This window comes from Phocoena sinus, chromosome 14 (assembly GCF_008692025.1).
Source record: "Phocoena sinus isolate mPhoSin1 chromosome 14, mPhoSin1.pri, whole genome shotgun sequence".
Lineage (NCBI taxonomy): Eukaryota > Metazoa > Chordata > Mammalia > Artiodactyla > Phocoenidae > Phocoena > Phocoena sinus.
Window position 1 is genome coordinate 67663867 of NC_045776.1, and position 24751 is coordinate 67688617.

General features: G+C 44.5%; 2 protein-coding genes across 3 annotated transcripts in view; one reads left to right on the top strand and one right to left on the bottom strand.

The window, feature by feature from the left end:
- ZNRF3 (zinc and ring finger 3) overlaps positions 1 to 24751 on the bottom strand; it is a 147382-nt gene that overhangs the window by 90107 nt on the left and 32524 nt on the right. The window lies entirely within an intron of this gene.
- LOC116739123 (origin recognition complex subunit 4-like) lies at positions 7881 to 9396 on the top strand. The gene is given in 5 exon segments (XM_032603243.1): positions 7881 to 8145; positions 8148 to 8211; positions 8213 to 8307; positions 8310 to 9024; positions 9243 to 9396. Coding segments are annotated over 5 exon segments (1293 nt in total).

Below are 24751 nucleotides of genomic sequence, written 5' to 3' on the forward strand. Positions count from 1 at the left end.
ATCTTAGTTCCGCAACCAGGGATTGAACCCATACCCCCTGCAGTGGAAGCACAGAGCTCTAACTACTGGACCGCCAGGGAATTCCCTATACTACATTATTACATTCTGCTTTTTTCCCACTTACGAGCATTTTCCCTTGACATTAAATACTCTCAAACAATTTTAATGTCTGTAAAGCACTCTACTATATGAACAAAAGTACTATCACTTTGCCAGCCAGATATCCTCATTGTTGGCATTTTTTATCATAAATAACATATTAGTGAACATCCTCACACAAAAATCTTGATATGCACCTCTGATTTTGTTTTTGTTTTTTTTAGGATAAATTCCTAGAAGAAAAACTGTTGAGTCAAGGAGTATGAATATTTTTAAGGCTCTTGATACGTACGCTGCTACAAACAACCCTCCTATCAGCAGTGCATAAAAATGTCTATTTTCTTGTACCTTTTTACTAAAATGGGTGCTACTATTATTTTAGCCGTTGTCACTTGGTTAAAAAAAAAAAAAAAAGGCTAGTTTTTGTTTTAATCCAGGGTTCCTTTGGAATCCTTGCTGTTCCACAATGTCCTCATTCTGTCCAAGGCAAGTTCACAGAGCTGAACAGAAATCCACGCACTAGCTGTGCACAGCACATCAGGGGTTGTCCAAGCAAGACAGGGGCCACATGTGAGGGGATTCTGCTGCTGTAAAGAAAGAAAACTTGATGCTTTGGGGTAAAACACGGGTATTCAAGTGTGTGGAGATTTAGGTACTTCGGCAATTCCCAGCACTCAGATTACACGGGGAAGCAAGTTTACTGCCAACATACCAACACCTGGGGGGAGTGGGGGGCCAAAGAGTGCCCTCCCCTCCTAATAAGTGTTAATCATATTATAATAAAAATGAAAAGTAAACCAAATAGCTTCAGTAAGGAATCACTGCAGCAACTATTTCCACATTATCTCACAACTAGGGCAATCCTACACACTCAAAACTGTGTTTGATTCTGCACAAATATCCCCTCCACACCCCCACCCCCGCAAAACCTCATATTCTGGAAAGAGAAAGCACAGGCTGAGGGACGCTGGGAACCCTAAAAGAAATGTGCTAACAGCAGGCTCCTACCCCCAGCCTGGTAAATCTCTCATCTATAATCCAACACAAGAGACAACAGGCAAACAGCAAGAGGTCATCTTCAAAGAGCCGGTTGCTACGGGAAGCAAGTGTAGAGGCAGCAAGCATGTCCCCATCAAAGTCCGGCAGCTGCAGAAGAACCACAAAGGTACAGCTCCCCTCGGAGCATAGCACGGATGCGGGAGGGGCATCTCCGGGGGAGGGGGCACAGGAGGAGGAGGAAGAAGGGGAGAGAAAAACATCAGACCAGCAGCAACTGCCCAGTGGAACATAAAACCTGGCAGTTTTGTGCTGCTCAACAAGGGGGAAAGTAGGGAAAGAAGAAACACAGAAAATAGCATTTCCTGAACTTGCCTTTTTAAACGCTAGTCAAAACTGTCAACGTACCTGAGAGACGGCCAGATAAAACCCACGGCTATGGAAAGAGAAAGAGCCATTAGTGATAAAACGGCAAGTATCAGCTTTAAGCACCATCTCAGTACAAATGGGATCACCTCCCGGCAGAAAAATCTCTAAATCCTTGGTCCAAATGCCCCCTTCCCAATACAGCAACAGCAGCCACAAAGAAGAGTAGACCTACCACTTGCCCACAGAATCCAAATAGGAGAATCTCAGGGTGGCCTTTAATTTGGGTAAAAGCTGCCCTCATTTTTCCAGGTAAAAAGCACAAGAGTCGACAGGCTTCACAGCCCCTAAGTGGACATCTCAAATAGTCCCTTTTGCATTTGAGCTCTCCAACCCCAGATGTAGCATTGGTGCACAGAAATCACACAGGACTCAGAGACCACTAGAGAATCAAGTCCCATTCCTTCACTCCGAATGAAGACAGACCTTAGGACGTTCCCCCAGCTCATCTGGAAGCCAGGTCTCCCAAATCCCAAGCTGAAGTTCTTGGTTGTCATGGGCGACAACCATAAAGGTCTAGGGACAAGGAGAGGGGCTAAAGCTTCGTCTTGGTTTCTGGCTGCTACTAAACGGCTTGATGTGTTATATGAAAGTTCTGAAACAAAGTGCTCCCAAAGAACAATCCATCTGTTGGTTCTGGTGGGTTTTCACAGAAGTCAGGCCCACAGGCAGGTGGACACATCTGTATGTCCTCACCCTGCTCTCTGTGTCTGTATCACGTGGCTCTGCTGAGAAAGTGCTCAGACTCTCAAAGAAGGTATCATTTTGCTCAAAATGATTTCCTGAAACAGGTGAGAGGTTCATGGGGCTAGATGTACACACACAAAGGGTTCAGGCCTGAAACTCAATCACAGAACCATATCCCATGTGAAAGGGCAAGGCTAAAATGGCACGGGTGATTTCTTCCAGGGTAAACACTCAGAAGTTACAGACTTGTGCAATCTGTTTTTATGAATGGCTCTGTCTTCACCACATTTTGTGGATATAAAATGTGCTGTTAAAAAAAAAAAAAAAATCAAACAAATTTAAATGGCTCTTTCAATAGGCCAAGACTTTATCTGTATTTGTCCTCAGCCAAGTGGAAAAGAGTAAACATGAACTTAAAAAAATAAAAATGAAATAAACTCTGAATTCAAATCAACAAAAATAAATCTGCAGTACTCCAGACACCTTTTATTGCCACCCAGCTAGTAAACAAGCAAGTGCTCCCAATCAGTGTGCCAGGGTCTCATCACTTTCTTCCTCAGTCGCCAATGCTGCCACCAACACAGGACTTCTCAGAACCCTACTTCTACTCTTGTGGGTTTTTTGTTTTGTTTTGTTTTTTAGTGTCAAGAAAAGAGAGAAGTACAGTACTCTGTAATGGCCTATATGGGAAAAGAATCTAAAAGAGAGTAGATATATGTATAACTGACTCACTTTGCTATACAGCAGAAACTAACACAACATTGTAAATCAACTATACGCCAATAAAAATTAAAAAGAAAAAAAAAAGAAAAGAGAAGTATGAGGAGAGATGTAGGCACTTATTTATACGAAGAAAGACTTCTCGAGTACCTTCCACTGTCACTTAACATGTTAGAGAACTGAAGACAGAAAACGAGGAGGGAAAAAAAAAAAAGGAATTCATGAGGGTGATTCAAGTGCCTGAAAAGGAACAACTGTCCATAAAATGAACAACCTCAGTTAAATACATTTTTGTTATATTGGGTCATTTTCATAAATATTTTTGGCTGAAACCATTAGAAGCTTCTGGCTGCAATGGTAAATGATAAAGGGGAGTTGGTCTCTGATGGTTGGTCTCCCTTACAGTTCACAACTGGAGATTAAGTTTAAGAGACCCAACCCAACCCCCTAACCCAAAGAATCAAACTTGCTCCTGCCCTCTCAGCCTTCCAAAGGCCCAGAGGAAGACCTCTGTGGCCCCAGGTCAGGTGCCAGCAGCCTCTGAAGGGGAGGGAAAGGGCCTCTGAATGACCAGATTAAGTCTGAATGGAGGAAGAACCTGTGATTAAGTTTTCTGAATAGTTGGCTCTCTTAGGGGGAGCAAGCTCCTTCAAAAAAAAAACACAAAAAACACAAAACGGCAGAAACCTCGCCTGGCTCTCTGTTACTACCCTTCAGAAATGGGAGTCCTGCTCTTTGGATCTAGGAAAGTGGATTTTCACATACTCAAGTCAAGCCCACTTTCCAACCAACGTGTGGGGTTCAGCCAATTTTCAAGGGAAAGGAGAAAAAAAATAACACTGCCTTATTTCTTCTCCAGATTACTATTTAGACAGTTCAGGTTGACATGGACCATGTTTTAACCGCCAATCCCCCAGGACAAACTTAGAAACTTCTCCAAGCCATTACACAGCAAAGAAGCTACTCTTTCCTTCAACTCACTTAGCTTCATCTTCAACCAAAACTTCTTTACAATATTATTCCAGCTTTGCTGGTCCAGAATCTTTGCCAGAAGGTTCTTTACCCCAAGCATAAGTAGGAAAGGAAAAAGGAAAAAGGCATTTTATCTAACCTGTGGCAGTCTGGTCGGAATTGTCCTGGCTACACAAGACGCAGGCCTGCTGAGGTTTTGTTCTGCTTTTCTAAGTTGGGGGGCGGGGAATATCAACATAAATCTTTCTTCCCAGTGAAAGATCCGAGGACTAAGTTAACTCATAACACAGACTACTCATACATTAAGAAACAGTTCATTAAAAATCTTGAACAAAATGTTGAGTGACCCATCCATGTGAAAAACTCAAGTTTGGGTGTAAAAGGCCAACGTCTGAAAAACCCAGGGGGGAAGAATGGTTGGGAGAGATGAAAAAACTCTTCCAAGACCATCCTGTTTAAGCTCGACCATCTTGGCAAGGAAAGTGTGCACCTCCCCTCCTAAAGCACCTGGTTCTGCAACTGATGTTCAACGTGTTTCCATTTAACCGCAGGGGACACAAGAATGAAAGGCAGAGATCCTGCCCTTCAAAGAGACTGCAGTTACACAGAGGAGAGAAGGCACGAAAAGAATAAAATGCACGTGGGAGTGAGGGGTAAGTGCCAAGAGCGAGGCCCATCAAAAGAGGGCAAGATGGGGGCATGAGGCGTCCCGGGAGGCCTTCAGGATTTGGTCTCGAGAGATAACAGACTGTGAGATTTGGCTCCTTACTTATTTCTGTCTAGAACTTTCCAAGGATTTTTTTTTTCCTTAATTTAGGCCACGCCGCATACCATGCGTAATCCTAGTTCCCCAACCAGGGATCAAACCCGTGCCCCCTACAGTGGAAGCGCTGAGTCCCAACCACTGCACCGCCAGGGAAGTCCTCCTCCAAGTTTCCACTCAGCAACTGATGTGGCACAGATTACACATTTATATTTATTAAGTCCACTAAATATATAAAATACTTAATATATATTCGTGTATTTATTAAGCATAACAATAGCTAGCTCTTACTATGTATCTATTTAATCTTACAACCATAAGAAGTTTTTTTTTTGTTTTTGTTTTTGTTTTTTGCTGTACGCGGGCCTCTCGCTGTTGTGGCCTCCCCCATTGCGGAGCACAGGCTCCGGACGCGCAGGCTTAGCGGCCACGGCTCATGGGCCCAGCCGCTCCGCAGCATGTGAGATCTTCCCGGAACGGGGCACGAACCCGTATCCCCTGCATCGGCAGGCAGACTCTCAACCACTGCGCCACCAGGGAAGCCCATAAGAAGTATTTTTTAAGATACTCATAACAAAAACTCAGAGAGGCTAAGTGCCTTACCTAGGGTCACTCAGCTGAAAAGTAACACTAGACTTCGAACTCAGGTCAGATTGCCAAGTCTGATGCTGCATTTCCCTCTGCACCTCGGCAATGCAACAGTTCCAAGCACACATCCCCTCCTCCAGTGGATTTTTTTTTAAGGTGTCAAAACCCCACCAGTAATTTTAAACCTCCGGTGTAATTCTTAGCCTATAATTATTTGTTTACATGCATGTCCTCCCAACTAGCCCAAGTTCCTTAATGACATCCTTCACCTTCATATTCTAGCACTGGGTGTGGCACACAGGAAAGCTGAACAAACACACCATGGTCACACTAAACTGAGTGGCTCACGACACTCAAAACGCCAGAGAGCCTGCTTCAGCTAGAAAGTCGTCAAAGGGTTTTGCTCGCTTAACCTCCCTGACCCTGTTTCCTCATCTGTTAATAAGGACAATAATGATACCTGTTTCATAAGGTTGTTTTGATAAGTGTATTAGATAATGCATGCTAAAGGCTTGGCAGTGCCTGGAACATGCTAAGTACTCCACAGAGGCGGGCAAATAATGTCTAACCTCCAATGCAAGATAAAAGGGAGGTATGCCCTACCTCACCTTTCATCCACTAGACTTAAATTCTGGAAACTGATATTATTAAGTTTTAAAAGGGTTCCAAGCAATGTGTGCTATCCATTGAAACACAATGGGACAGATCTAGATATACTGATAAAGAAAAACTTTCAAGACACATTAAATGAAAAAAAAAAAAAAGATGTGTGTGTGTCTGATTACATAGGTATATAAGTGCACAGAAAAATACTCTGAAATATATAGGTAATGAGATGGGAGGAGTAAAGAGGTCTTTTCCTTCTGTCACTATTCAGTTCTGATATTTGAATCTTATTATAAAAAAACATTAAAAGTAATATTTTCATTAAAAGCAAAAATAGTGTGGAGTTAACAGTAATGTACCACTGTTGGTTCCTTAGTTGTGACAAACGTACCACAATAATGTAAGACATTAACAAAAAGAGAAACTGGGTGAACGGTATATGGGAACTCTCTATCTTGGGAACTTATCTTAAGTGTAAAACGATTCTAAAATTGAAAGTTTGTTTTGGACTTCCCTGGCGGTCCAGTGGTTAAGATTCCGTGTTTCCACTGCAGGGGGTACAGGTTCAACCCCTGGTGGGGCAAGTTCCACATGCTGCAAGGTAAAAGCAATAACATGTATAGCCAGAACCATCTTTGCTTTTAAAACTCTGTCCGTATACATAAATATATATTCACTACATTTCAAATGTTAACAATGGTTCTGAGTGGTAAGATTGAAGATGGTGCTCATTTCCTTGTACCTTCTAGATCAGTGGTTCTCAAAGGGTGGTTGCCAGATCAGCCGTAGCAGTGATATCTGGAAACTTGTTAGAAATGCAAATTATCAGGCCCCACCCCAGGGCCACTGAATCAGACTCTCTTGAGGTGGGGGCCAGATGATTTTTTTTTTTTTTTTTTTTTTTTTTTTTTTTTTTTTTTTTTGTGGTACGCGGGCCTCTCACTGCTGTGGCCTCTCCCGTTGCGGAGCACAGGCTCCGGACGCGCAGGCTCAGCGGCCATGGCTCACGGGCCTAGCCGCTCTGCGGCATGTGGGATCTTCCCGGACCGGGGCACGAACCCGTGTCCCCTGCAGCGGCAGGCGGACTCTCAACCACTGCGCCACCAGGGAAGCCCCTGGCCAGATGATTTTGATGCACATAAAAGTTTGAGACCCCTGCTCCAGATCACAGAAACTGGTTTTATAAAAAGTGTCACTTTTATAGTCAAAACAACAGAAAAATGAAACTTGAAAAGGGGGTCAGTATGTTAATGAATGAATAGCATTTTAAGCCCAGATGCAGGCCCTGACACAGCACGTGCACCAGGATGCAAGCACAGGCCAGTCCCAACTCAGACTGACCTGCTCTGTCCCTTCCCTTGTCTCCCCACCATCCCAGGCCAGCTTCCATGGGAGCCCCTGGGATACCTACAGAGACAAGTTTCAGACAAACAAATCTGGCATGGGGGGAGGGTTTCTTTTTTTAAAAACTTTTTATTGTAAGAGGAAAGTTTGCTGGCAACAGCTCATCATCTTCAAATGTATGGCCTCCAGTCTCAGTTGTATATTAACAGCACCAGCCAGGGCATGACAACTAACAGTTTAAGAGGTAGAGACTCATCTTCATAATTTAAAAAATAAAAATTCCTAAACATGAATGTAGTAGCAGCTCAAATGAACAAGGTGTGAGCCTATCAGCCCTGCCTTTGGAATGGCCCCGGATGTCCTCTGCCATCCTACTCCGAGGCCCCGGGAGTATTTATAATGCCCGGCTGGCTTCCTCCCCTCCAGGTACATCCCGAGACTCCTTCCACCTCGTGCAGAAGACCCTTGGAGTCTGTACTTCAGCTCTGCTTTCAGAGGCCCTCGAGGGGCTGCTCTGCCTGCTGGCTCAGCTCCATGAGAGCCATGGTAAAGGGAGTATGGGTGTATCGCTGGCAGCGGCAGCAGGTGAGGCAGAGCAGAGTATGCGGCGAGAGGAGCCTGTGAAGGGATTCCCGCGGTCCCCAGAATCCTGCTCTGCCCTGGATTTCAATTTGTTGAAATGAGCAGTCGTAAATCAAAGAGTAACAACTTAATACAAGCAGAATACCTTTCGCGGGTACAAAGAATTTTACGTGAAAGATTTTGTCATCAGAGTCCACATAGTAACCTATTTGGAGTACAAGTACAATATAAACACTTAATTGAGCTGCTGAAAAGAACTGCTATCCATGGAGAAAGTAACTCTGCTCTCATTATTGGACCCCGAGGATCAGGAAAGATTATGTTAATAAACCATGCTTTGAAAGAACTAATAGAAGTAGAAGAGGGAGTGAAAATGTATTACAAGTTCACTTAAATGGACTGCTGCAGATCGATGATAAAATTGCCCTAAAGGCAGTTAAATCTGGAAACTGTAGTTGGAGATAAAGTTTTTGGAAGCTTTGCTGAAAACCTTTCATTTCTTCTGGAAGATTTAAAAAAAGGTGACTGGAATCTTGTTGCCCAGCGATCTTCATGTTAGACGAATTTGATCTTTTTGCTCATCATAAAAACCAAACGCTCCTCTATAATCTTTTTGACATTTCTCAGTTTGCACAGACTCCAGTAGCAGTTATTGGTCTTACACATAGATTGCATATTTTGGAACTCTTAGAAAAAAGAGTGAAGTCACGATTTTTCCACTGGCAGATACACTTAATGAATTCATTTGGTTTTCCACAGTATCTTAAAATATTTAGAGAACAATTATCTCTAACTGCAGTATTTCCAGACAAGATTTTCGCTGAGAAGTGGAATGAGAAGGCTCAGAATCTCTCAGAAGATAGAAGTGTGCAAGAAGTGCTGCAGAAGCATTTCAATGTCAGCAAAAACCTGCGGTCATTACACATGCTATTGAGGCTTGCTTTAAATCGCATAACACCATCACACCCATTTATGACTGCAGCAGATCTGATGGAGGCAAACCAGCTGTGTAGCGTGGACTCTAAAGCAAATATTGTACGTGGTCTGTCGGTCTTGGAAATCTGTCCTATCATAGCAATGAAACATTTAAATGACATCTATGAAGAGGAGCCCTTTAATTTTAAAATGGTTTATAATGAGTTTCAGAAGTTTGTTCAAAGGAGGGCCCATTCTGTTTATAATTTTGAGAAACCTGTTGTCATGAAGGCTTTTGAACACTTACAACAATTAGAATTAATAAGGCCCCTGGAGGGCTTCCCTGGTGGCGCAGTGGTTGAGAGTCCACCTGCCGATGCAGGAGACACGGGTTCGTGCCCCGGTCTGGGAAGATCCCACATGCCGCGGAGCAGCTGAGCCCGTGAGCCATGGCCGCTGAGCCTGCGCGTCCGGAGCCTGTGCTCCGCAACGGGAGAGGCCACAACAATGAGAGGCCCGCATACCGCAAAAAAAAAAAAATAAGGCCCCTGGAAAGAACATCAGTAAATGCACAGAGGGAGTACCAGCTGATGAAACGACTTCTGGATAATACACAAATTATGAATGCTTTGCAGAAATACCCTAACTCTCCTACATATGTTAGGCAGTGGGCAACATCCTCCCTAAACTGGTTATAAATATAACCATGGCTTCAGTTATGGAGTTTCAGGCATACTTCTCTAAAGAACTAAAAGCTATTGTCCTTTAACAAGATATGTTACTATGTTTTCCTATATTTATAAAGATGTATTTTTGTATTTATGGGAGACTGTTACATATGCAGTATCATGGCTGTGCCTCGCCTTTGAATCACAAGCAGTTACATGATTTATAATTCCAGTGATTTAGATTATTTTGTAAGTAGCTGTTCAAAAAAATAAGTATGACTCTTTTAGGGATTGAACCACATGCTTATTTAACATTTGTGAAGTATTTATGTGGTACATTTGAAGAGTTCATTTCAACCCAGCAGCCAGATGTTTTAACAATCCTTAAAGCAGTAAAGAAACAATGGTAAGAGTTGAGGTGTAATGAGTAATCTTTTGGTCCATTGGGAGGTGCTGCAGTTTTTCTTTATTCATGGAAATTTGGGTTTCTGTCCCAGACCAAGGTCTTCTAGTTCAGGAGACTGATCAGTTTGGCTAGAAGATGGTTCACATGGAAGAAAAAAGCCAAAAGTTTGAACATTTTCTTCCAGACTTCTTAAAATATGGTACTCATACCATCTACAGAAGAATCTTTTGTAGGAGGCTTTTAAATACAGATTTTTGGGCCTCTTCTAGGGACTAACATTTGTCTTTCTAACAGGCACTTTACGAAATTCCTGTAAAATGACTCCCACAAATAATGGAAAGTGTATGACAGTGTTAACTAAATCTATTTGTAACAAAAAGTAGACCCCTATGAGGAATGTGGAAATGTCAAAGCATCACCTTATAAATTCAGGAATCCATGAACTAATACTGGTATATGTTTGTTTGTTTGTTTATTTATTTTTATTTTGGTAGCAATGGATCTTCAATGCGGGCGAGCATGCAGGTTCAGTAGTTGCTGCGTGAGGACTTAGTTGCCCAGAGGCGTATGGAATCTTAGTTACCCGACCAGGGATTGAACCCGCATCCCCTGCACTGGAAGGCAGATTCTTAACCACTGGACCACCAGGGAACTCCCTGGTATATGTTTAAAGTGAAATTTAATAAGCATCCATTAAGTGTTGTGACTTCATTTATTCAAGAATATTTGATTGCCTATTCTTTTCATGGAAGGTTTACAAAAGAGAGAGTCCCTATCCTTGTGCAGTTTGTAATCCTTTTAACTGTCGAAGACCCAATGATATTTAGTTACTGTTGTTTACAGGTGAGAAAACTAACACAGTAGTGGCCCTGTCCAGAGGATTGACAGACCCTGGAATTCAACTCATTTCACTGACACCAAAGCTCAGTAACGTGTTCCTTACCATGTATTTTTAAAAGTGTACTCTAAGAAATTATTTACTTGGTTTTGAAGAAGTACTGCATTTAGAATGGAATATGAGATTTCTGTGCATAAAAATAGCTCTTCAGTAGTTGCAACCTATTCTTTGCATACTTAGGCATTCTAAGTTTTCAGATCACTGTCAATTACTTTTCATCAGTGTCTCATGAAAGCTAAGGCTTGCATCCTGGTTCTATGCAATAGTCTACAGATTTTTAGGGGACAGTTTGCCAAAATACTTACCATGGTAGATTCACTATTACTAGAAGCAAGGATTTTGCACTTGAGCTAAAATTGTCCCTTTAAAAATTTTTCTGAACTGTTTTAGGGAAGTACCCTCTGCTTTAAAGGCACTGACCACAAAAGTACCTAAAGAACTGGCTTGAAGACTGCAAATTTTTATCAGCTTAAGATTCCACTAAAAGATTAAGAGCACTCATCTGCCTCCCTGTCTCCATAAGAGCTACAGAAAATCCATCAACATCAGTGAAAGAGCTATAAAACAAACTAGAAAAAATAGGTTAGCAAAAGTCATACAAATGAAGCACGTGCCTACATTTCAAAGACATTTTTTCAGAGAAGGAATGTTGATATTCCCCTTTCCGTATTCCCTAATACAGAGAAGCTAAAATATACTTAAAAATTTTTTAAACTAACTTCATCTCTTAAATTGTTTAAACCATCATCAATAAAATAAAAACCAAATCTGAAAAAGCCCTAGTAAAAAACTTTTGAGAATAATGTAAACAAATATGGCTTAAAGATATTTTCATTTACTAGAGGAGGAATGTAGCCTGTTAACAGCACAATCAAAAGATTGAAAAACAGGTGAGGAGGAATGTTAGAGGCATTGCTGCAGTTTTCACGCATGTGATCCCTCCAAGTGCCCTACCAGAAACAGGATCTTACTAAGAAAAAAAAACAAAAAGTCTTTCCAATTTTGTGGACATGCATGTGAATGGCTCTGAGGAATTAAGAGCTGTTGGTTCAAATTTACCACATCATAATGCTATATATGATGATTATATACAATTAACTTCCTGAAGAATCTGTTTTGCAGAGCAGCGCTGTGGAAACAGTTTTGGTCTTTCTGCAGAGATTCCTTGCAGATTCCACTGTGGTTTGCATTTTCATTTGGTTTTAGAAGACAACGCAGGTTCTTTCAAACCACCGTAACCTAAGTGTTGCCCTTTCCTTCACCTTTACCCTAAAAAAACTGAGAATCCATTGGTGTGAACTATGACACTAAATGTGACTAGGTGGGGCTCTTCCACCCCCATTTTCTTTGCAAGTCATGGGATAAACGAAAGAATTTGCAACACTAAAAATGTAAATGAAACTAGCTTCCTTGGTGATCACCCTAAGTGAAAATAACAGAATTCTTCCGTTCAATTGTTAAACCAGTTACAGCTGGGAAGTGTAGTTTATATCTTTGATGTCTATTTCCTAAGCCACTTTTTAAAAATCTCTGTATGAAAAAGACAAGATAACTAATGCCATTTAGCCTCTTTTAAAATTGACAGGACCAACATATGTACTTTTGTGGAAATACAATCTGCTTACACACAAAGGAGGGAAATGCCACAATTGACAAACCTCCCTTTCACCTATCCCCATTCTTGCAAATCTCAAGGTGTAAGCCTCACTATAAATTATAAGGCTACTGTTTCCCTCTTTAAGAACATATAACTGAAGAAAAACTTCATATGCGAATCATACAGCTTTTTTTTTAACTTGGGAATGGAATGGGGATATCACACATTTTATTTGTACAATACTTAATCACTTACCCAAGGTGGGGTTTTATGGGACTTTTTTTCTTTTTTTAACTTTTTGTTAAATACTTGCAGAAAAAAGAGCAAGTAAAATTTGACAGTAGCACAACCTGTGCCCAAAACACTAACATGAAATACAGAGTAAAGCTAAAATAATTGTTTACCAATATTTTGAGAGGTAACAAATATAAGTTGAGACTGCATAAAAAATGTACTGCTGGTTGAGTATCTGAGGTAAATGATGTTCAATCAAGATGCTACTTGCGGCTTCCCTGGTGGTGCAGTGGTTAGGAATCCGCCTGCCAATGCAGGGGACACAGGTTCAAGCCCTGGTCCGGGAAGATTCCACATGCCGCGGAGCAACTAAGCCCGTGTGCCACAACTACTGAGCCTGTGCTCTAGAGCCCACGAGACACAACTACTGAGCCCGCGTGCCACAACCCATGAAGCCCACACACCTAGAGCCTGTACTCCGCAACAAGAGAAGCCACCACGATGAGAAGGCTGCGCACCGCAATGAAGAGTAGCCCCAGCTCGCCACAACTAGAGAAAGCCCACTCGCAGCAACGAAGAACCAGTGCAGCCAAAAATAAAATAAATTTATGAAAAAAAAAGATGCTATTTGTATCATTTTGCCCATAAATCAGTAAATAATTTTATGCACATTATACCAAATGTTCCTAAAAAGTAATATTTTTAAAAGGTGAAAAAGGGAAACTGGAAAGCCATGGTAAAGAAAAGCACAGAGGGGCTTCCCTGGTGGTGCAGTGGTTAAGAATCCGCCTGCTGATGCAGGGGACGCGGGTTCGTGCCCCGGTCTGGGAAGATCCCACATGCCGTGGAGCGGCTGGGCCCGTGAGCCATGGCCGCTGAGCCTGCGTGTCCGGAGCCTGTGCTCCACAACGGGAGAGGCCACAACAGTGAGAGGCCCGTGTACCGAAAAAAAAAAAAAAAAAAAAAAAAAATCCCCCTGCTAATGCAGGGGACATGGGTTCGAGCCCTGGTCCAGGAAGATCCCACATGCTGCAGAGCAACTAAGCCCGTGCGCCACAACTACTGAGCCTGTGCTCTAGAGCCCGCGAGCCATAACTACTGAAAGCCATGCGCCTAGAGCCCATGCTCTGCAACAAGAGAAGCCACCATAATGTGAAGCCCACGCACTGCAATGAAGAGTAGCCCCCACCTGCCACAACTAGAGAAAGCCCGCGCGCAGCAACAAAGACCCAATGCAGCTAAAGATAAGCAATAAATTAATTAATTTTTAAAAAATTACCACCCCCTAGAGCCAAGGGGGAGGAGGAATGGGAGATGAGCAAGACCACAGCCATCAGAAGTGAGCCATCCACGACCCAGCAGCCACTCAGGGCACTTCACAGGCCCAGGAACCGAGGGCCACACACCCAGGCACTGAGCCTGCTGCTCTGCCAGGGCCCCGGGAACCCAAGAGAGGTGCCGAGGCACTGGGACCTGAAAGGTGTCAGGCCTGCTGCTGACGGACTCTGGGGCTCGGGGACAGCACGTCCTCAGGGCATGACAGCCACATAACCCAGGTTGCACAAGTTGAGATGGGAGGTCGACCAAGCTAGAAAGGCCACCTAGGGTCCGAGTCTGGGACATGGCTGGGTCAGGTCAGGACTTTCAGCCAGAGGATAAGAAGAGTGACACTGGAGAGTCGACAGGAGACTGTCCTCCCCATTAGGGACCTACAGCTGAAAGACCTTCACATGAGTCTGGGAGCAGCAGGCCAGCCAGTGAGCGGAAAGCAGCAATAAAGGTGCTGGGTGAATCAAAACAGCTCTTGGGAGAGCCTGACAGATGCAGAGAAACCTATGCCAGAGAAGCGAGGGTCTGGCTTCCTAAATCACCTCGACTGGGCCTTTGGTCTGCACCCCTGGAGTCTCCCGCGCCGAGGAGGGGACCAGGAAAGGCCTGGTGGGGTTCAGTGCACAGTGGGGAAGGACAAAAGTACAAGCACTGCTTCTTCTAATAAAAAGATCATCTACTCACCTGCCGAGACTCCTGGGGTTGGTGAGGTGGCTGGGGATCCAGGTGGGGAGCTTCTTTGGAGGCCCTCGGGGAATATACTCTGTTGCTGGTGGAAGGGACCCCATATCAAGATTAGGAAAATGGATTCTCTCATAAACCACTGTGATTGAATTGTAGAAAATCATTTTCTGCAGCCACTGGAGGACAGAACCCAACAAACCTTGGAGGAGGAGGCGGGCTGACCTGGGGCAGCTGACCAGATGTGTGGGGTGTCAGGGGATCAACAGTGGACAGGCCAGCCTCGGGGGTGCAAAGACAGCAGCCTTGCCCTAAGGGAGCAGAGCCTGGTGAATGCATGCCAAGCAAAGAGCCCAGAATAAAGACAGATGAACCGAGGGCACCGGCAGGGCACGCGAAACCCAAGCCACAGAGAAGCAATGCCGAGGTCGGGGCCGAGTGACCAGAAACCTGAAAACAACTGGGCTTTATCACCTGTGACACCAAGGTGGGCTGTCTCTGAAGGGCTCCCACAGAGATGCCTCTCGGGACAAAGGACGGGTACAGGGACAGGGTCTGTGTGCTCGTATCTGAGATCAAAGGAATTGAGATATTTATTCAGAAATTCCATTCTGGAAGTGCCCTATTAGGAGAACAACACCAGAAGAATCAAGAATTGTTGACAGCCATACCCAGAAACTGGGGCAACATCTGAAGCGTACAGAAGATACATGAAACCCAGGGGCGTAAGGTAAGCACCGCTGCCCCACGAATGCCTGCGAGTGTGTCCTGTTTCACGTGACCCGCACTGCACACTACGCTGAGGCTTGGTTATGGTGCTTCGGTGCCCCTGCTCCATTCGGAGAAGCCCTGGGTCAGCAAGTCTAGGAACAGGGCACACAGATAACTGCCAAAAAGAAAAGCCAGGCACCCAGCTGGTCATGGCAGCATCTACAGGAGGAAGAGTAGGGTGGGAAGGCTTCTCCTTTCTTAATCTTTATACTTTTTCACTGATTAGACTTTAATGCTTGCTTGAATTATACGAGTTATGCCTTAAAACAATTTTTTAAAACAAAATTTAAGGCCAAAAATACAGGAGCACTGAGTGATGGCGATCAATGAATGGCCTTTGATGTCAACTCTCAATGTACCTCATCAGCTCTTTTTCCAAAGGGTATTTGAGAGTAATAAGAGGCAGAGAGAAATGGCCACTCCAAAGCACTCTATACAGAAACAGGCTAAAATTTTATGGGGCCCTCTAGGCTGAGAAGCTATTAGAAGCCACAGCTCCAAAGCAGCTAGGTGGCAGAGAAAGCACTCCAGAGGGGCTATTCAGGAGCCTCCAACATCGTCCCATTTGTGAGTTTGAAAGTACTTTTGTTCTTCTCCGGGTTTAAGTTTCTGGGTCACCCCAGCCTTTTGTTAATAACCAAATGAACACATCTGCAATAGAGCAGTACCCCCTTTATGTGTCCCCCCAAATATTAGTGGCCTCAGAGCATTAATACCTCAGAGAGCACTCGACTGTGTCTCATTGTACCTCGCCATCACTCTGTCTCCACGAAGCAATTTTAATGAGTATCCCTAATAGGAAAAGAGGTACCATTCATTTTTATACAATAAAATAATTACTACAGCGCTCTCCCCCGGATCCAGATAACTCGTGTGTGTGTGTGTGTGTGTGTGTGTGTGTGTATTGAGGGGGCAGGGGGTGCTGACAGGAGGTTACAAAATGTTAAGAAGGCAAACTCTATGCACCCGCAAAGCCAGTTGTTTCTCTGGATATAATCAAGAATCTTCCTTTGTTGAGGCCTAATGTCTATTCTCACCTTGTTCTAGCATCTCCTCGGAGGAAAAACAAAGCTCGACTGCCAGAAAACGTTCCAAATAATTGTTGATAACAGATAACGGCAGAGGAAGCCCTCTGGTTAATGTTTAAACACGGCAGGGGTAACACTAACTCCTTAACAGTTATGATGCCCACCAGAAGACTCCAAAGTTTGCTTCACGGGCCCATGGCTCATCAGGTACACTGACAGCTTCAATCAAGTTCAGGAATGTTCCTTAAAAAAAGAAAATCAGAATAACACCTAAAACTCCTTTTAACTACCATACTGCTCAGACTTGAACTGATTCATTTTTGAACACTTATAATGTAAAATCCCCCAGTTTTTATAAGTAGATTCCAATAATTTCTAGAGACATTAAGGAGAAGAAAGGGAAGATCATGGTAGAATCAGGGTATAATTGAGAAGAATGCATTTGTTCGTGAGTTTAGATGAGATTTTAAAAACCACAAGCTATTAAAATACAGCTTTGCCATGAGAAGAAGGTCTATATTCTAAAATGTCAGATGATGTACTTTGGAAGATTTGGCCGTTATTATAGGTGAAACACACACACACACACACACACACACACACACAACACTTCATTCTAATAAACCTTGGCAATCTTTGTTTCCATATAATTAGAAGTTTTGCTTTCTGTCTTTCAGGCAGAGGGAGGGAGAGGCAAGGGGCATGGGGACGAGGGGCGAGAAGGAACAGCACATCTGAGAGAGGATGCAACTGAAGATTCACTACTGCTGGTAAAGAGAAGGCGGACACTAAGTAAACCTCCTCCAGGCAGGTTCTTAAGGAGAGCCAACCACAGCCAGAGACATCCAAGATAAGGACTGAAGTAAATAGGGATCAGCCCTGCACCAGCTTTCAGGGCTCTAGTTGCAGAAACCACTTCTCTGCTCAGTCTTGCCTCTCAGCTCAAGTCACTGCCGGGCAGAGCGGCCCGGGGACAGACCACGAGTACATGCACACAATGACCCCATGTTGCTGTGTGGCTCCTGCACTCTCACACTGCCTGAGCTTCTGTACATGACAACAGGGGCCTGGCCATCTACAAACAGACGTTTTGCATTCACTCCAAAGGTAGCACAAGCCAGGAAAAGCCAGGTCCCCTTCACTCACCCGGATCACTGATCAAAGATCAAAGAGGCAAGTGGTTACATTCTTACTCAACAATGTTAAGTTTTTTTCTGTGTTTTGTTTTTTTTTTTAAATCAAACCGGGAGAGACCTTTGAGATGTAGGCCTGGTTTTACAGGTAAGGAAACCAAGCTCAGGAGAGGGCCAGGCCCCTCCCCAGCTAAGATAAGCATCAGCTCCTCCACACCCTACTCTACTGCCCCAGGCAGACCTCCCTGTTCTAGGCTCTTACCCTTGATTTCAAATAGGTGCTCAGGGATGACTGTGTGCATGGCTCAACTCGTCCTCTCCGAGCTTGAGCAGGGTAAGGTCATCACCTGAGCCTCAGCTATAGGTACCGCACACACCCCTGTCCCTTCCACAGCCTCTGTTCCAAGTTGGCCCCATGCCTGGCTGACAACCTACACTTGTCACCGAGTTCGGGTCTCCCAGGCTCTCCACACCGATGCATCACCAAGCTCGGCATGTCCCCATCACGCCTTCTCTGACCACGGGAGACTCACCTGTATTTTGCCATGTGACCAAAGCTTAGCTGTTTCTCGATCACACATGTACTACACATACAGCCCCGGGGAACTGGACAGGAAGAGTCCCTCTGTTTCCAGAATGACTGTACTGGGACATAGGTTCCCCAGCGCGATGTTGGATCCATGTCTTTTCCATTGCAGTGTTCCTAGTGCCTGACCTAGTGCCTGGCAAGGATGGATGGGCTCCCTAACCAATAGTAGCCTCCTGGATTGATTCCCCTTTTGTCACTTCCCATGTCAAAAGACTAGTGCTAGCTTCAGGGCAGAATTTGTGCTGTATTAATAACAATTTGCATCAATAATTCCAGGGTTTCCCTAATGCTAACTGCGACACAATTTCGCTATTCTTCAAGCTACAAACATACTTACAAAGTAACATCTTCACTTACTGAGAAGATTCTAGCTTCCCTTGATGGGAGAAGGAGGAAGGTTACAAAAAAAGTAACTGGATGGGTTCAGTTTCCCTAACTGGTGACACTCCACAACAAACGGTCCTTCAAGGTCTGAACATCAGTGTGAGATTTATCTAACCATTCATTCAACAGCACAAGACTCTGTTGACATATCCAACGTTGGTCAGCCTGATGATGAAAGAATGAAAGTGGCATCCTGGCAAAAATAAATAAATTTTACTGTCCAGAAGACCCTAGAATGTTGCACTCCAACGATGACTTCTCCTCCGGGGTGGTGCAGTCTCCACAAGTCACTTACTTTGCATGCGCATCAAAGCACAGGTACAGGACCTGTGATGAGAACCCTGCTAGCCTCCGACACCCCAGCAGAGTCCCTGTCCTCCCACCTCCTGCCCCCTCACTCCCGCCTGCTCTCTGGGTTCATCACTGAGAAGCCAGTAATCTCCACTCAAGCAAGACCTGCAACAAAGACTCAGTCATGCCATGTGGCTTTGCCATCAGCATGGTAGGAGCCCAGAGCAATTTCCTCAGGGATGGGTATGAACATGCACTGAGCAAAGTCGCTTGTTTCCTACTCTGGCCCAAAGCTCTCAGTGTGAGGGTTCAAGTGTCCTCTGGTCAGAGAGCAAGAAGCAGCCAAACACATCCTCAGGAGAGCAATCCATTCTCAGACTCAGCAAAAGCTAACTCATCAGTAACACCCCAGGGGCCCACAGCACATTTGCAAAGGCACATCCTGCGTGTCTGTTAGGTGACCTGCGTGGAACCCGCAGGATAACCTGCTTGGTAGTTAAGCATAACTGTCACTCCCACCTGACAGATGAGCAACGAGAAGCTTGGGGCCTCTAAGGCAGATCTTGCCCCCAGATCTTCCAACTCCTGAGGAGGCCCACACTTAGAAAGGGCACCACCTCCGTCTGGAGCCTCTCCGCTACTTCAGAATAGAGCAGGGGCTATTGACAGACCAGCCCAATACGCCGTGAGCCGGTACCTGCTCCCACTGAAGATGCCTGGCCAGGAAACCATCACCAGGACCACCACATGCCACTGCTCCCACCAGCCAGGCTGTACGTGTCTGTAAATCTGTTTATGCTAACTCTATCTGATATAAATTTATAACAAAACTAAATCTTAAATGATGCAAAAAGTTGAGTTTTACCCTAGGAAGACTAAGTCAAATAATTTGGAAAGAAAGATTAAACGAAGACAAATAACTAAAAATGGCTGAGAACTAAGTGCAACTTTTTTTTTTTTTTTTTGCGGTACACGGGCCTCTCACTGTTGTGACCTCTCCCGCTGCGGAGCACAGGCTCTGGACACACAGGCCCAGTGGCCATGGCTCACGGGCCCAGCGGCTCCGTGGCATGTGGGATCCTCCCAGACCGGGGCACGAACCCATGTCCCCTGCATCGGCAGGCAGACTCTCAACCACTGCGCCACCAGGGAAGCCCCTAAGTGCAACTTTTGAAGACTAGACAAAAAGGGGGAAAACGGCAAATTTCTAGAAGGCTCCTGATAGTCTTAGTCTGCAAGTGCTTGTAAGTTTTTCCTTCACTTTGAAAAAAAAGCCCAGAACTGTGAATTTTAAGTGCTAAATCAAGAGGAGGACTAAAGTAAGACTCTAAGGAATACAGATCAGTGGTCCCATTCACAAAAGCCTGGGTTTGACTGTCTGCTCACAGACTTTAATTAAAATATGATTTTAAACTTTTTAAATCATTCCCAGCTTCAACTGAACTGACCTTTTTCAATCATCCAACTATCCACAGGTCCCAATAATATCAGGTAACAAACTCCAGCTAAAGTGTGAAAATCACAAAAGGCACACACTCTGTTGTCATCTGCCAAGTGATTTCAATCCCTTCTAGATGTCAGTGACATCTAGAAATTTCTGGGTTCTCAGACAGGGATAGGGCTTAACATAGTTTAATTCTCACTGTAATAGGAAATGTCTCTCCACAGAAATTCATCAATAGCATAATTAACCCCAACTCAATAATTAACCCTAAAGAGTTTCTAGAACAATGGTTCTTAACTACAGGCAGTTTTGTGCTGTGCCCCCACCCCCCAACACACACACACATATCTGGAGACGTTTCTAGCTGTCATAACTGACAGGGAAGCTTGTTACCGGCATCTAGTGGGTAGGGGCCTGGGATGCTGCTCGACATCCTCTGATGCGTGGGACAGTGCCCCCACCACAAAGAATGATCCAGCTTGAAGTGCCAAGAGTAGAGAAGCCACCCTGGAAAAAGGAGATCTAAGACCTACAGACACTGTTACATCATCAGAAAAAAACAGCCTTCTGAACAAACCAAAGGAAGAGCTGATTTCTTCCCTCTTGATTCAAACAGCACTCAAAGGCCACCAGCCTCTTGGCATTCTTAGTAAAACTCCCAATCTCTCAGCAAGAATTTTCAAAGACCACAATTTTTGGTTATGTGGTGAAAATGCGCAAGAGTCTTGGTCAGTTTTCTTTTTTCTTTTACATTCCACAATATCTCCAATTATCTCATGGATGACGATAAAAATGAACTAAAAAATTTGTCCAGAGCTTCGTTTTTAAATATAAGAAGATGGAAAAGTGAAATTGGTTTGGTTTATTGTGATAGTAGGACTGTGGAAGAAGCTTTTCCTTTTATTTTGCTTTCTCATTAGCATTACAGGATCTGTGCATCAACACAATATAACTACTTAAAAGTTGAATATGATGAGAGAAGCCTGAATGCATCCTGGATTTTTAAGGCCAGCTATTTTAGACATGTCTAAGACACTTAGAGAAATCTAACATGTCAATTTCACAGGCGTGATGATGACACAGTGGTTAGGAGCATGTCCTTAATCTTAGCTGGATGTATGCTGGAGTATTAAGGGGTAAAAGGTCATGGTATTGGCATCTTTCAAATGGTCTAGCCAAAACAGAAAAAAATAAACACACACACACACACACACACACACACACAGCATATGTTAGAGTATAAACTGAGCCACTGTTAACATTTTGCCACACTCAACTATTCACTTAACTTTTCTAAATGCTTAAAAACTTCAAAATAAAAGAGCTAGGCAAAAATTAAACACAGACCAAGATGGCGGTTAGGGAGACAATCAAATCATAAGTACCGCTGGATCATGAATCTAGACCAAACAAAAAAAAGGTCTCCAAACAGAATCAAACTGGAGATGGTGGTCTTAGCTTCATTATTAAAAGGCTGCATAGCTGCCTTCTACCGCTACAGCAAAATAAAATAGGTATAACCCTGGAGTAAAAAAAAGGCACACCCAGCAGATTCACAACACAACCCATGTCACACACCTCTTGGCACCCTGGAGGCACCATGGAGACCATGGCAAAGTCACGTCGTTCTTCTGAACACACACACACACACACACACACACACCCCTAAAACTGAAACCTCTCTGAACCCAACCCCTTAAGCAAGGAAACCACAGGCTGGAATGAAAATGTGCTCACCACGCGCAAGGTGAAGAGCTTACCCATCCTATGAAGAGAAAGAATCTGGTAAGCTTGCAGACCTGGTCCATTTCCTGCTTATAACAGTGAAAGAAAGGGCTTCTGCTCTAGAAGACTTTGCACACACCCGCAATCCCATCCGCTTATTCCAGAGGAGACACAAAGCTGAGCAAAGCAAAGAAAAAGGAAAGCTCACGGGAAGCCAGTTTAAGTGCAACAAGCTGTGGTTCATCTAAACTTTGCAAAGCTTTTTACATCTAAGTTTTTACATATAAGTCAAAATATTTTAGGATTCCAGGATCCTTTGAGCAGATTTACAAGTGAGAGCTAAAGCCTTTCAACTGAAAGGGTCATACAAATAAGCTGACTTTGTCGATTCCAATGAGATTTCCCTCCAAAGCACACGTTCATACTGATATTTCAAGAAATGTGACTTGTTTTACTTACTCAAAAATAAAAATAAACAACACAATACTCTTCAAACTAGAGATCTTTAAAACCAGCTTCTTTAAAAACCTACCAGGGGCTTCCCTGGTGGTGCAGTGGTTGACAGTCTGCCTGCCGATGCAGGGTACATGGGTTCGTGCCCCGGTCCGGGAGGATCCCACATGCTGCGGAGCGGCTGGGCCCGTGAGCCATGGCCGCTGAGCCTGTGCGTCCGGAGCCTGTGCTCTACAACGGGAGAGGCCACAACAGTGAGAGGCCCGCGTACCGCAAAAAAAAAAAAAAAAACTACCAGAAGTTCCACCCAGCTGGCTAACCGTTCACTCTACAGTAGCACTTGTTGTACGAAAATCTACAGTCTCTGAGCCCTGCAACCACCAGGCAGCAAAGGGTTGGACAAGACCAAGGAAGAGCAATGGGCTCCATTCCAGGAAGCATGAGGAGGCAAGTCACTCAAACACAACAGGTCTCCAAGGCAAACTCCATGCCCCAGGTTGTCCTCTGGCCACTGCAAGCTTCTGGGTTCTCCCTTGAGTGTCCAAATCAAGAAGCAAAATCCCTGGGGCTGCTCCAACTTGAGAGAGAGAGAGAGAGAGAGAGAAAGACAGATATTTGGATCTAAAAGTTGTAAAACCAGAATAAAAACGGAACCTCAAAAAACCCTGCCATATCCATTAAAACATCTGAGCACCTACCATATACATGTACCCAGGTTTCAAATATTAAAGACATATCACATGAACAGATGGACAGATATGTGATACAGCAAGTAGAGTAAAACGTTAACGGTAAAATATAGACAATGAGTATATAGGTGTTCACTATAAATAGGTGTTCACTATAAAATTCTTTTACTTTTCCTTTATGTCTGAAATTTTTCATGATCAAATACTGGGGGGCGGGGGTTGTAGAAGATGGGGGAAATCTGATTTATAGTTTAAAAAAGGATAAAAAAAACCTCCCAGTCTTGCTGTCAAGAAGCTTACAGACAATTCGACATGCGTGGACAGAGGCATCTTTGGGGCCAGAAGAGAGAAGACAGTCTAGACAGACAGCAGGATTTCAGCTTGAGTTACAGGCAAGAACCCAAGAGAAAAGGATTTGGGGACAGAAGAGAAATCTGGTTTTACAGGTGCTGGTTTGCTTGGCGTGCCCATAAGATGCTGAGGTGGACGTCAGTCACCATGACTTAGCCTGGTTGAGTGCCTCAGACCCCGCTGATCCCGACCTCTGACGTGAGAAAGATCTTGGGAAGGAGCTCAAGGGCCAGCAAGCTGGCTCAATTTGGAAGACTGCTTTGTGCAACTATTTGTCTGTAAGACAATGGAGCATGGCTATCATGGAGGTATGCATGGCACAGTTTCGCCAATGTGTGTACTGAACAAACAGCTAAAGGCAGACACACAAGCTTAAGCTGGGAACACCTAGAAAATCAGCCACTCGTCTGTGAGTCTTATAAAGACTTGGAAAATATTCAGGCTGGGGGTGGTGGAGATCCTGGCATTCTGCCATATTGTTGGGGACCCCCCCCTCAACAGAAAGCCCTGCTCACCAGCCTCGGGAAAGCCTCTCACACCCATTGGGGAAGGGACAGATGAGCAGGAACGACCCCAGACAGCCCACACACGCCCCTGCCTACTCCTGGTTTGTCTCCCACCTGGTTCACCAGGTGTGTTCCAAAGCCTGACTCATCCACCAGAGGAGGCTGCTTTCAAAATCTCAGGAGGGTCACTTGGGAACAAACCCGACCATCCTAAGAAAGGGACAAAAATCAGCTGCTCTTAACAGAAACAGTTTGTCTTTTACGGAAAAATCTGCAAGTCCATCTAAGAAAACTCCCTCCGCTTGGGGCATTCCTGCCCGACCGCCCCCGCTCCCGCCCCCGCGCCTACCCCAACCCGGCTTAGAGCCTCCAGATGCCGCCTGCCCTCCACGGCACACGCTTCACCTCTCTAAACAAACAAGGGGTGTCTTTGTTTAAATTAAAAAAAAAAAAAAAAAAAAAAGAACCTGTCTCACAGGCTATGATTACATCAGCAGAGCGCTCTCATTCTCTGCATCAATCCGGGCTGCTCCGGCGGCTTTGAAGCGCTGAGCGCGCGGCGCCCTTTGATCTTGAGGTTCCAGCCCCGGGGCCAAGCTGATACCATCGCGCGCCCACGCAGGGACCCACCGTCCACGCTGGGACCGTCCGGCCCAAGCCCGCCTCTGTCCCCACCAGCTCTCCGTCCCCGCCAGCGCCCGCCAGATCAGGGCGCCAGTGCCAGGGACACTTGACGGCTTACGAAGTGGGGGGCAGGGGCACTGTCCCTTTGGGGGGACACCACTAACAGCGTTAACCTGTTGTGGGAATAGCACTAAGATTACGTTTTTTTAAAAAAACTCAGATATTTACAGATTTATAAATATTTACAGATTA